The sequence below is a fragment of the Actinia tenebrosa genome, unplaced genomic scaffold, assembly GCF_029948245.1.
Source record: "Actinia tenebrosa isolate PJP-AT-01 unplaced genomic scaffold, QUT_ActTen_1.0 PGA_scaffold5__44_contigs__length_20552954, whole genome shotgun sequence".
In the NCBI taxonomy this organism is placed as follows: Eukaryota; Metazoa; Cnidaria; class Anthozoa; order Actiniaria; family Actiniidae; genus Actinia; species Actinia tenebrosa.
The window spans coordinates 4,006,691-4,018,227 of record NW_028292582.1 but is presented as its reverse complement, the minus strand read 5'-3'; the positions used below and the strand labels follow the sequence as shown (position 1 = coordinate 4,018,227).

The 11,537-nt window shown below is 38.3% G+C and overlaps 2 protein-coding genes across 2 annotated transcripts; both read right to left on the bottom strand.

The window, feature by feature from the left end:
- Nucleotides 1–2,890: 2,890 nt before the first annotated feature.
- LOC116290575 (uncharacterized) lies at nt 2,891–5,447 on the bottom strand. The gene is made up of 5 exons (XM_089038172.1): nt 5,223–5,447; nt 4,202–4,280; nt 3,934–4,104; nt 3,501–3,827; nt 2,891–2,987 (listed from the first exon to the last, which is right to left on the bottom strand). The coding sequence occupies exons 1-5, from the start codon at nt 5,331–5,333 to the stop codon at nt 2,938–2,940; spliced, it is 738 nt and encodes a 245-aa protein (XP_088894298.1). The 5' UTR covers nt 5,334–5,447; the 3' UTR covers nt 2,891–2,937.
- A 2,530-nt stretch (nt 5,448–7,977) lies between these two features.
- Nucleotides 7,978–11,332, bottom strand: LOC116295026 (lactadherin-like). Its single transcript, XM_089037451.1, has 5 exons — nt 11,114–11,332; nt 10,524–10,602; nt 10,256–10,426; nt 9,821–10,146; nt 7,978–9,428 (listed from the first exon to the last, which is right to left on the bottom strand). Exons 1-5 carry the CDS (start codon nt 11,222–11,224, stop codon nt 9,282–9,284), a joined length of 834 nt encoding a protein of 277 aa, XP_088893577.1. The 5' UTR covers nt 11,225–11,332; the 3' UTR covers nt 7,978–9,281.
- Nucleotides 11,333–11,537: the final 205 nt, after the last annotated feature.

The window sequence follows — 11,537 nt, the reverse complement described above, 5'->3', positions numbered from 1 at the left end:
TATGATCGAGCTCTTCAATTTTGTGTACGCACTTCCATAATATTATCAATAGAAGCCACTCAACTGAATAACATATCTGATAACCCTAGAGTTATTTTGATGATGTTTGTATTGCTAATCTTCGATCTTCGTATAAAGAGTTTTGTAGTGCTTGATAGTCTTTCAACGGTTCGTGACAAATTCTTCAAACAATTTGTGCGATTTTAATCGTCGTAAAAGGCCCATATTTAGTCATTTTTCCTAATTCTAGCTTTCTGTAGTCGTTTTATAGCTCGTTATAAGGAAATGATACAGTGAGTAGATCGAAATTATTGTGTATTTTTGGCAGTTAACAATAGTTAAGGTCACGAAAGATTCCAAACACGAGCTGTGAATTTTAAAAAACTCTCTGTTGTTTACAAGACCTTTCTTATACAGACTCTTTGGACTCTTGTCTTGTCTCTGCTGTATCCTCTTTACTCGGGTTGCTGGTCGTCTTTTCCTTCTCTTCGACAGATTTTCTTTGGCTATAGAGAGAGCTAATATCGTATATTCAATTGTGTTAAGAAACTTCTACCACAAGAATGCGTTATATCTATTCTTGAGCCATTTCGAGAAGTTTTCAGTCTCCTTGATTTGATTTAAAAACATTCTTGAAGGCAGCCCGTTGATTCCAGTCATTGTCAATCCAGTCATCCTTTGGCAAGCCCTACATTTGACGATTTTCCCTTCGCCATTCAAGAACCGCTCCAGACAGACAGTACAAAACACATGAGCACAATGAAGGACTTTGAGATTCCTATGATTCGAGCACTCTGCACACCTTAAATTTCCGATTTCTTCTTCTTGCGATGAGATTTCGCCAATGCTTGTTGTAGAGTTAGAGCTGCCTGTGTCCATGTTTCGAGCTTAGAATAACGCTTATGAACGTATATCTTAAACATACAGTGATGGCTGAATGAACATTCATTCCAGCGAGGATGTGAAAATATGCCACAGGTTAAGTTACGTGTGCGTCACCATCTCTTTTAGACTTTGCCGTCAATGTAGGATAGTACAGGGGTCATAGTTTAAACGCGTTTAGATAGCAGCTTAAATAATTTGAGAAGATATCAAAGGTTAGTACGTTAAAGCAGACGTCATTACTAAATTTAGAAGCATTATTATATGTCTGAAAAAGAATACTCGCTTTCCTAATAGCCCTTTTGCAAATCAACACGAAAACGCTTTGTTCTTCGACCCAATAAGTGTTATTTTAATATTCTCATCTTAGTGGTAAAATATTCATAAATACTAACGGTGCACAACTGAATGCCGATGTTATATCGCGGGGCGAATTGTAATGTTTTTTCGCGCCTTTGTAATGTTTTTTTTCCCTTTTGTTCAGTTGATTAGCACCAATTGTCTTACTACATTGTCAAGAGCGAAATTAAAATACATTTAAAATGATTAAAACAAATTAAAATAAGAAAGAAAATTAGCAATGAATCTTGGTAGAGTGCAAACAATATAAACGTGAAACTTTAGTAATACTAAAATAGAACAATTTCATGGAAATTCCATTGTTTTCTATTGTTTAATTAGCACTATTTTGTACTATTTAGTAATTAGAGTTGCACGGATTAATTGTTTGCACTCTAGTGGGTATCAAAGGACGCCATCATGCAAAAGGTCTATTAGACCTGGTATTTCACTTGCGACGGAGTCGAAAACAGTTCATGCGTGACATGAAGCACAGGTAGCCCAAGCTTGGTTTCTGTGGTGTCCTGTTATAAGGAAATGTGCACTTCTTTCGCTCTGCGTGGTTATTTTTTGAATTTAGCCCGTTTTTATTTCTTACTGGTGGGGAAAAAAATCTTAAAACGGACTAAATTCAAAAAATAACCACGCAGAGCGAAAGAAGTGCTATTTCTCAATGATCGGGTAAAATTTCGAGGATTTATTTTACGTTTCAATGATTTTATTGAAGTTTTCGATGAATCTCCATACATTTCCTTATAACAGGACACCACAGAAACCAAGCTTGGGCTACCTGTGCATGAAGAAGGAAACCTTTACGATTCTTCCGCGCTTCCGACTCCGTTTTCTCGTATTTCTGGTTTGCTGCTTCCGACAGCGATCCGACAAAGATTCGACACAGATCCAACATAGATCCGACGCCGATCGGACACCGATCCGACAACGATCCGAAAAAGCTGACCTTCTCTAAGCGCTGATGTACATCAGACTCATTCACATACTGTTAAGAAAGAATAAATGCGTGTAACATAAGCAACATGCAACAAAACTTTCACCAACTTTTTTTCCGAAATAGAGCACACCCATTTCAAAAAGGTTGTCAGTGCCAAACGATATATGCAGTAGATAATCCCAAGACCAAAAGGAATTATGGTCTATTCTTGGATCTTATCCTATCTCCCATCGCCTATCTCCTTTGGCTTCGACAATCTTTTTGAAAGAGGTGTAAAAAAAGACATCAAAGAGCACGGCTACTCTCTTTTCAGAAGAGTCTATAGGCTTTGAAACGAAGTGCTTTTAAATTAATATTGATATAAACCTTGATCCTTGAATACAGAAACCTCAATACATGAAGTAGAAAGGGATTACTTTGGGATTACTTTGTGCTTAAATGATGGAGTACAGCCATACAGCTTCATAAATGATGGCTGACATCAGGTGATTTGTGAAGACAAGGTTCTAATAATGGCTGTAAAACAAGGCATTTCTTGGTGTTTGTTTGTGCTTCATGGTGGGGTACAGCCATACAGCTCCATAAATGATGGCTGACATCACGTGATCTGTGAAGACAAGGTTCTAATTGTGGCTGTAAAGCGAGGCATTTCTTGGTGTTCGTTTGTGCTTCATGGTGGGGTACACCCATACAGCTCCATTCTCATTGTAGGATGGCCACTCCACTCTTGTACAATGACACGAATGTATCGAGCAATGATCGGTATCTCAATCTTGTTGGTCACCACTGTGTTCATATCGACGTTTCCAGTAAATTTCTATCGGAATAAATTACAGTTTTGTATCACTGACAGATTGAACCTGAATTATCCTGAATCAACCTTTGGGCTGATCTAAGTCAGGATACGGCGAACTCACAGATTGAACCCTGAAACAACCTCTGGGCTGATCTAAGTCAGGGCATGGCTAACTCACAGATCGAACCCTGAATCAACCTTTGGGCTGATTTAAGTCAGGATACGGCGAACTCACCGATCAAACCCTGAAACAACCTCAGCTGGATTGACTAAAGTCACAGCGCGACTAACTCAATGATGAAATAGAATAATTGGGAAAAGTGTCGCACGATACGAAAAGGGGACAAATATATTGATAGCACATGCTCGCTTAAAATCAAGCTCAATCAAAAAAAATAAATGTAAGGGTTCTTCAGTTGAGCGTAAAGCTTTGTACATGTACACGAGAAACATGGCTAACAATGCGACTGAGTGCACATTATATGGATCAGTGGCGACGTGCATTTTTTTTGGAATTTTTCAAACATTTTTAACCTTCAGACAGTCTCCACGGTAGCTTGTCCAGTCGCTTGTGTCGTTGCTGTAAGACACTGTACTCGGTCACCCACTGGTCGTGATTCCTGGGTCTTCCTTGTGTGGCAATCTTAGTAACCATCTTGACTCTACCAAGGTCAACCTGTATGTACTCGCCCCTTTTAGTCCCACCTGCAGCCCATGCACCAATGGTAACGCCAGAAACATGCTGATTATTCAGACGGGCTCCCTGTGGTGCATGAACTGGGAAATCACCTGCCATTGAAGAGGCAGTGATCTGGGAGTCAAGGATTGATCGATCTTCCATACCCAGCGGATTTTCACATCCTGTGCACAAAAAAAATATAATAATTTCCAATATTGTTTCTAGGATTTCGATATTTTGACCAGTTCCATCTCATTAGTCCAAATAATCTATGAACAAGTTTCTTACCCGTTGTATTAACTACTGGTATTTGACATTCCTTGGTCTCCATATCTGACCCGATGCAGTTGGTACCGATATTCTGAGGTGCTGCAGGGTTGGTACAGTTTCGTGTACGTGTCCTGGGACAATCTGGGAGATGACAGGCGGTCCATGACGTCCACTGTGTCCAAACGCCATCTAGAAACGGAAAAATAATAATTTTCGCAATTGGAGGAAAGACTTTAGATCTTTAACTGAAACTGGAATCTCTCATCTTCTAAAGCAAAGAACTCACCAACACAGCTAAAGGTGTCCCATAAAAAGTCAGGCATACACAACTTATTGGATGGACAAGGACTGGACGAGCAATGGTTCTACGGAGAAAAAAATACCCAATAGTGAAATGTCAATGATGAGCAATAATGGCAAAAAGCGCCAAAAGCTAGACTTTCGTATGAGTTTTGATCCCAATTTTCGTTTTGGGTTAACACTCAAAACCTTTTTTAAACAGTTAGAAACTGATGCACTATGATAAAATGCCTGTTTGAAGCGGTATTTTCAATTGTACAAAGATGTTTTGTTGCATTTGTGTTAGAATGCTGCTTTGAAAGGCTTTTTTATAGAAAATATATGGGAAATAAGCAAATGAAGGCCTTAACCTCATTTTCGGATAAAAGTTTTGCTTTGGGTTAACACTTTGATTCCACTTTCATCGGCCATCTCCACTTCCAAACAAGTTAAACTTTCTGAATAACAAGATTTTAGCCTTGTACAACAGCCTTTCTTCAAGTAAATAGTTTTTGTTGCTCACTGCTTGAATACGAAAAGAATTCTCTCTTAAACAAAATGCTTTTTCTAAGGCTCACAATCAAAATAAGTTCGGGGTAAGGTACTGATGCAAATGCCACGAAGGTAACTATGGTAACCATTTGGTATACTCGTGACATTGACCCAACCAGTGGAGAATACTCACCGTATACCATGACTTCCAAATAGTTGGTAGGGTGGGTGAGAACAACCATCATGGCCTTGATCTACAAACTACTACCAAGCATAACTATCCCGGGTAATCCTTTGGTTATTATAACTAGCTGTCACTTATATTTCTAAGTTGTTCTTACTTCATTTTAGCAAATATTGTAGCAGTGCAGGCGAAAATAAACTATTGCCGTTGTCATCGTCGTAGAGAAGCCAACAGCGACATCCAAGGCACCCCGTTAAGAAGGCATGTAGGACTTAGGTAAACCGCTGAGCCACCTACACTCTTCTTTATCTTAATTTCCTTCAGGAATGATTAATATATTGGTGGTGCTCACCTTGATAGGACAGTACTCAAAACCCTGAGTTTGTACCACATGATGCGGCCACATCCAATGATCAGCGTCATTCAGGTCACATGATCTTGACATCCCTTCCAATGGACCCATGTTGTACGACACACAGTTATCTTCTATAAAACATTTGTGCTGACAATCCTCTAATCCGGGTGCTAAGATTCTGAAGGACTTGATCACGTGACCAGTAAGGGTTTTGTTTTTCTGACAGTCAAGAAAGTCCAGTACCTTACAGCCATCTTCACCTGTGTAAGGAATGATGTCAATAAGATGATTTGGTGTCTAAAAAGTTCTTGAGGTCACGATCTTTTTCTCTATCTTATCAAAAAATCAATAGACCATTTTTGACTCCGAAATAACCGCTATGTTCCATGCAGACTCATTTATTCAGGTTTCGCCTCGTATCAGAGTCTAAATACTCACAAATACCAACGATAAAGTGAAGGATGCACAAAATTGAACAACACAAAACCTCTGAAATTCCACAGACCTTGACTGGAACACATGAATATTCTGCACAAAGCAGGGGCTAACCCTGAGCAACGCTGGGAAAACTCGAAAGTAGAGCATAGTTCCAAGGTCCGTCAAAAACAAAAACACGTCACAGCTGCGTGAAACAACCAAAGAACAGATAGAAAGACTTTCTTATTGTCATTGTGGAAGATTTTAGGGAAAAAAGAAAAAAGAAAAAGAAAAAACGAATAGCAATGAAAGTTGTATTGTGAAAGAAATGTTAAGAATAATTCCGGCAAGATATTACAGTAGTTCATAAGTGTGTACAGATATTCAAACATTGGAGAACTACCTGCTGCGAAGTACACGAAACAGAAACAAATTGGAACTGAGGTTGAATAAATAAACAATCCCTTTTCTCTTAGGAATGGGATTTTAGGGGAAAATAATTGAATTAAATTCAGTTAAAAAATGTGAGTTTGTGCTTATTCATTTATTTTTGTTCGTAAATATAAAGTGCGAAACTCTAGACTAACTGTGGAAGAAATACCTGCGAAATAAACTGATACCCATCACCACGAACATGCATAATGTTTATGTGAAAATGTGACATAGAGGAAAAATATGTTAGTAAATATATTTTTGTCCCCGTAAGGTGTAGGGAAAAATACAAGTAGGAAAGAAAAATAAAATGTTGGATAAGAACTGAGAATCATGAGAGTGTAAAACTGAGGAAAAGTTGGAGCTAATGAGTTTATCAACATCTTCGAAATTGGGAAACATCTTGTCTAATTGTGGTTTGCAAAGTGGAGGGTACTAAATGTCTGGTATCTTACTTACCCTTTACAGAAACAACTGTCAATAGGATTGTCAAGGCACTTTTCAACGTTTTGTGGAGTAGATTCATTATGTGATGTGTTCAGGGCTACTTACAGAGAGTTGTGCTCTCAATTAATTTTCTGTATTAAATATTAATATTCTTAATCAGTGTGATGTGCGGTGGCTTCTATTGATAATATTCAGAAATCCATTGATCTTTACTCAGGGGTGGCCCCTGTTGTCATTGTCATCAACCGGAATAATGTTGTACTGCTGTTTGGTGTTTTTGAGTCTCAAAAGCAGGCTCTTGTTAGAGCGATATATTTTATATAAACCGCGAAAGAAAAGTAATAGTCTTATTATATAGATATCGATGAAATATCAGGATTTATTATATAATTACCAATGAAATATCTATTTTTCTCTGTTTCGAAAAATTGATATCTTCACACGTGAAAATAACATGTTATTTTCACGTGTGAAAATAACACCATTGCGATGGCTATTCAAAAATACACGGAAAGAATTGCCTGAAAAAGCCAAAATATACTTTCATTGATAATTATATAATAAACAGAATATTACATGGGCGCGCGGAGATACGAAATTTATCTTCTCGTTCGCTGCGCTCACTTGTGAGAGATCTTTTCAACACTCGAAGATAAATTTCGTATCTCCGCGCGCCCATGTAATATCCTCTATTTATCCGGTGTCTAAAATCTCGTACATTCTACTAAGATATAACCGTTGCCATGACTAACTTCTTATCAAGGAATCACATTTAGGCCTTCACGGTTTCTTTCAATCCTCGGATCAAAAATGTCAGCTCCTTTGCCGGCAAACTATAATTTTGATGATAAATTTGACCTGTTTCCTCATTTGTTTGAAATACAAGAACAAAGACGGGGAAAGACTACGAACTGTCCTCGCTTCGTGGTATTTTGTCGAGTTTTGAACCATTTTTTCATAATTACGGTAAATCCATTCATTTTAGAGATTGTGAATTATAAAATTCTCTTACATATTTTTCTTGTTTGTATTTGGCAAGGTTAATTCAAGACAGTGTTTTTTTAAAGAAACTGTTGTATCATAAAGCTGCTTGACCCGAGTCTTCATTAAAGAAATGATAAGCTTAATATATTCTCTTGCTTAAGTTTAATTATCTTTAAGCTTTCAATTCAATTCACAAGAAGATCTTTGATTAATAATAGATAGTTCAAGTTTATATGTTTATATTGGAAGTTTCATCGATATTTATATAATAAACAGAATATTACATGGGCGCGCGGAGATACGAAATTTATCTTCTCGTGTTGAATATCTCTCACTTGTTCGCGCTGCGCTCACTTGTGAGAGATATTCTCAACACTCGAAGATAAAATTCGTATCTCCGCGCGCCCATGGAATATCCTCTATTTACTTAAAACTAGTTGATAAAAAAAGGAAAAGAAAACAATGGGTCTAGAGTCTACTACTAACTATTTTGCGTACTATTTTTTAACGGGTTAGATAAAATCACTCTGAAACGTCGAACTGACTTCATTTGAGTCCTAGGTACGCATTGAAAACGAAAGTCTTCTCTTACGTCATTAGATTTGGCTCTTGTATCGATTCTGATTCAATTGGGTCAATTATGACATTTTGTATTAATTATTACTCCACAGCTTTGGGTCTTTATTGTTTAAGACACTAGCCGAGAGTGCAAATAATATACCCGTGAAATAGTTAAGATGAGATAGGAGATAGGTCTATCTTCTTGCCTGCGAACATTATCTAAAGTCTTAGATAAGGTTAAAAAATGTAATCGTGTTTCGAAGAGGGTGATTTTTTTGGGTTTCTATGTTGGAATGCTGAGGCCATAAGTGGCTAATTATGAAGCGTTGAAATTCAATTTTCATTTTTTTCCACAAACATATTTCACTAGACTAGACTCCTTAGATAGACAAAAGAAAACATAAAAAATAATTCCTCACAAAATTGGGGGTATCTTTTGCGAACACTAAGTAAAGATGGCTTGATGGGGTTTTCTTGGCGCGCTACCTTTCAACTTCAAATGGCAAATACGCGGGCGTTAACAATTGGGGGGAAAACCTTTGAGAGAATTTAAGGGAATGAAATTGTCGAATGAGCATGTTTTTATTGAAATCTGAATTAATATAAAACTCCCTTTTCACCCCATTCTTAGATCTAAGTTTTTGACGAGTTAATTTGATGATAATTTATATGTAGATTGAAAGAGGACTTTTGACGTTTCAATATTTTCAAGATGGCGGCGAAAACGAGAGAGACTGTGGACGAGTATTTTGGTTACCAAAGCACGCTGGGTCCAAGTTTTCGGGACCCATAAGTCCTTTCGGTCATTGTACCGTTACAGTCTCTAAGCGTGGAGACGGAACGGACGAGCGAGAGACTGTGGAAGAGTCTAGTGATTTATGGAGACAAGATTCTAATAGGCCTTTTGCACTAGATTGACACGTGATTGTTACTGGATAACAAAAAAATTTTGACTTCCTTCATTTAAAGATTTTTTGCTGGATTGCTAATGTCGTATTCAAAACCTTTTCAGAGATACTTTTTTTCCTTATGAGATACTTTCGATTTTCAGATACGAAGCAGTTTAAAGTTTGCTTGCCATCCAGCAGAGCCTTCCCCAAGGGACCTTGAGCTGAATTGATTCGTTATCAAAGTCACATATCAGCACGTGACTGTTTGTTGCAAAAGGCCTATTGTGGCTATAAAACAAGACATTTCTTGGTGTTCGTTCGTGCTTCAAGGTGGGGTACACCCATACAGCTCCATTCTCATTGTAGGATTGCCACTCCACTCTTGTACAATGACACGAATGTATCGAGCAATGATCGGTATCTCAATCTTGTTGGTCACCACTGTGTTCATATCGAAGTTTCCGGGAAATTTCTATTGGAACAAAATACAGTTTTTTAATCACAGATTGAACCCTGAATCTACCTTTGGGCTGATCTAAATCATGGCACGCGGCGAACCTCACAGATCAAATCATGACCGACCTCGGTTGGATTGACTAAAGTGAGGTAGCGTCTAACTTAATCATGATCGAATAGAATAATTGGAAAGTGTCCCACGATAGGAAAAGGGGACGAATATATTGATAGCACATGCTCGCTTACAATCAAGCTCAATTAAAATAATTAAATTTAAGGGTTCTTCAATTGAGCGTAAAGCTTTGTACATGTACACGAGAAACATGGCTAACGATGCGACTGAGTGCACAATATATGGATCAGTACATGGCGACGTGTATTTTTTTGAATTTTTCAAACATTTCTAACCTTAAGACAGTCTCCACGGTAGTTTGTCCAGTCCCTTGTGTCGTTGCTGTAAGACACACTGTACTCGGTCACCCATTGGGGGCCTTTACTGGGTCTTCCTTGTGTGGCAATCTTAGTAACCATCTTGACTCTTCCAAGGTCAACCTGTATGTGCTCGCCCCTTTTAGTCCCACCTGCAGCCCATGCACCAATGGTAACGTCAGGAACATGCTGATTATTCAGTCGGGCTCCCTGTGGTGCATGGACCGGTTTACTTGCAATTGAAGAGGCAGTGATCTGGGAGTCAAGGATGGATCGATTTTCCATACCCAGCGGATTTTCACATCCTGTGTACAAAAAATATATAATATTTTTCAATAATGTTTCTAGGATTTTGATATTTTTTTGACCAGTTCCATCTCATTAGTCCAAATAATCTTTGAACAAGTTTCTTACCCGTTGTATCAACTGCTGATATTTGACATTCCTTGGTCTCCATATCTGACCCGGTGCAGTTGGTACCGATATTCTGAGGTGCTGCAGGGTTGGTACAGTTTCGTGTACGTGTCCTGGGACAATCTGGGAGATGACAGGCGGTCCATGACGTCCACTGTGTCCAAACGCCATCTAGAAACGGAAAAATAATAATTTTCGCAATTGGAGGAAAAGTTTTAGATCTTTATCTGAAACTGGAATCTCTTATCTTCTAAAGCAAAATACTCACCAACACAGCTAAAGGTGTCCCATAAAAAGTCAGGCATACACAACTTGTTGGATGGACAAGGACTGGACGAGCAACGGTTCTAGGGCGAAAAAAATACCCAATAGTGAAATGATATCAAACAAAGTGTGTTTTCCAAGACTCACAGCGATAATAAGTTCGTGGTAAGATACTAATGTAAATGCCACGAAGGTAACTATGGTCACCACTTGGTACTCGTGACATATTGACCCAACCTGTGGAGAATACTCACCGTATATCATGACTTCCAAATAGTTGGTAGGGTGGGTGAGAACAACCATCATGGCCTTGATCTACAAACTACTACTAAATATAACTATCCCGGGTAACCGTTTGGTTATTATAACTAGCTGTCACTTATATTTCTAAGTAGTTTTGATCACTTTATTTTAGCAAATATTGTAGCAGTGCAGGTGCAAAAAAACTATTGATGTCGTCATAGAGAAGCCAACAGCGACATCCAAGGCACCCCGTTAAGAAGGCATGTAGGACTTAGGTAAACCGCTGAGCCACCTACACTCTTCTTTATCTTAATTTCCTTCAGGAATGATTAATATATTGGTGGTGCTCACCTTGATAGGACAGTATTCAAAACCCTGTGTTTGTACCACATGATGCGGCCACATCCAATGATCAGCGTCATTCAGGTCACATGATCTTGACATCCCTTCCACTGGACCCATGTTGTACGACACACAATTTTCTTCTATATAACATTTGTGCTGACAATCCTCTAATCCGGGTGGTAAGATTCTGAAGGACTTGATCACGTGACCAGTAAGGGTTTTGTTTTTCTGACAGTCAAGGAATTCTAGTACCTTACAGCCATCTTCACCTGTGTAGGGAATGATGTCAATAAGATGATTTGGTATCTAAAAAGTTCTTGAGGTCACAATATTTTTCTCGGATCTTGATTATAAAGTCCAATAGACAATTTTCGAGTCCCAAATATCACCGCTGTGTTCCTTGATTACAGAATCATTTATTCAAGCTTCA

Excerpts from the sequence above, each read along its gene's own strand:
- LOC116290575 (XM_089038172.1), bottom strand. The coding sequence starts at position 5,333 with ATGGGTCCATTGGAAGGGATGTCAAGATCATGTGACCTGAATGACGCT. Across the intron at positions 4,105-4,201 it reads GGACACCTTTAGCTGTGTTG|ATGGCGTTTGGACACAGTGG; the intron begins GTGAGTTCTTTG and ends TTCCGTTTCTAG. Across the intron at positions 2,988-3,500 it reads ACCGTGGAGACTGTCTGAAG|AAATTTACTGGAAACGTCGA; the intron begins GTTAAAAATGTT and ends TTATTCCGATAG.
- LOC116295026 (XM_089037451.1), bottom strand. The coding sequence starts at position 11,224 with ATGGGTCCAGTGGAAGGGATGTCAAGATCATGTGACCTGAATGACGCT. Across the intron at positions 10,603-11,113 it reads TTGAATACTGTCCTATCAAG|AACCGTTGCTCGTCCAGTCC; the intron begins GTGAGCACCACC and ends TTTTCGCCCTAG. Across the intron at positions 10,147-10,255 it reads ATCAGCAGTTGATACAACGG|GATGTGAAAATCCGCTGGGT; the intron begins GTAAGAAACTTG and ends TTTTGTACACAG.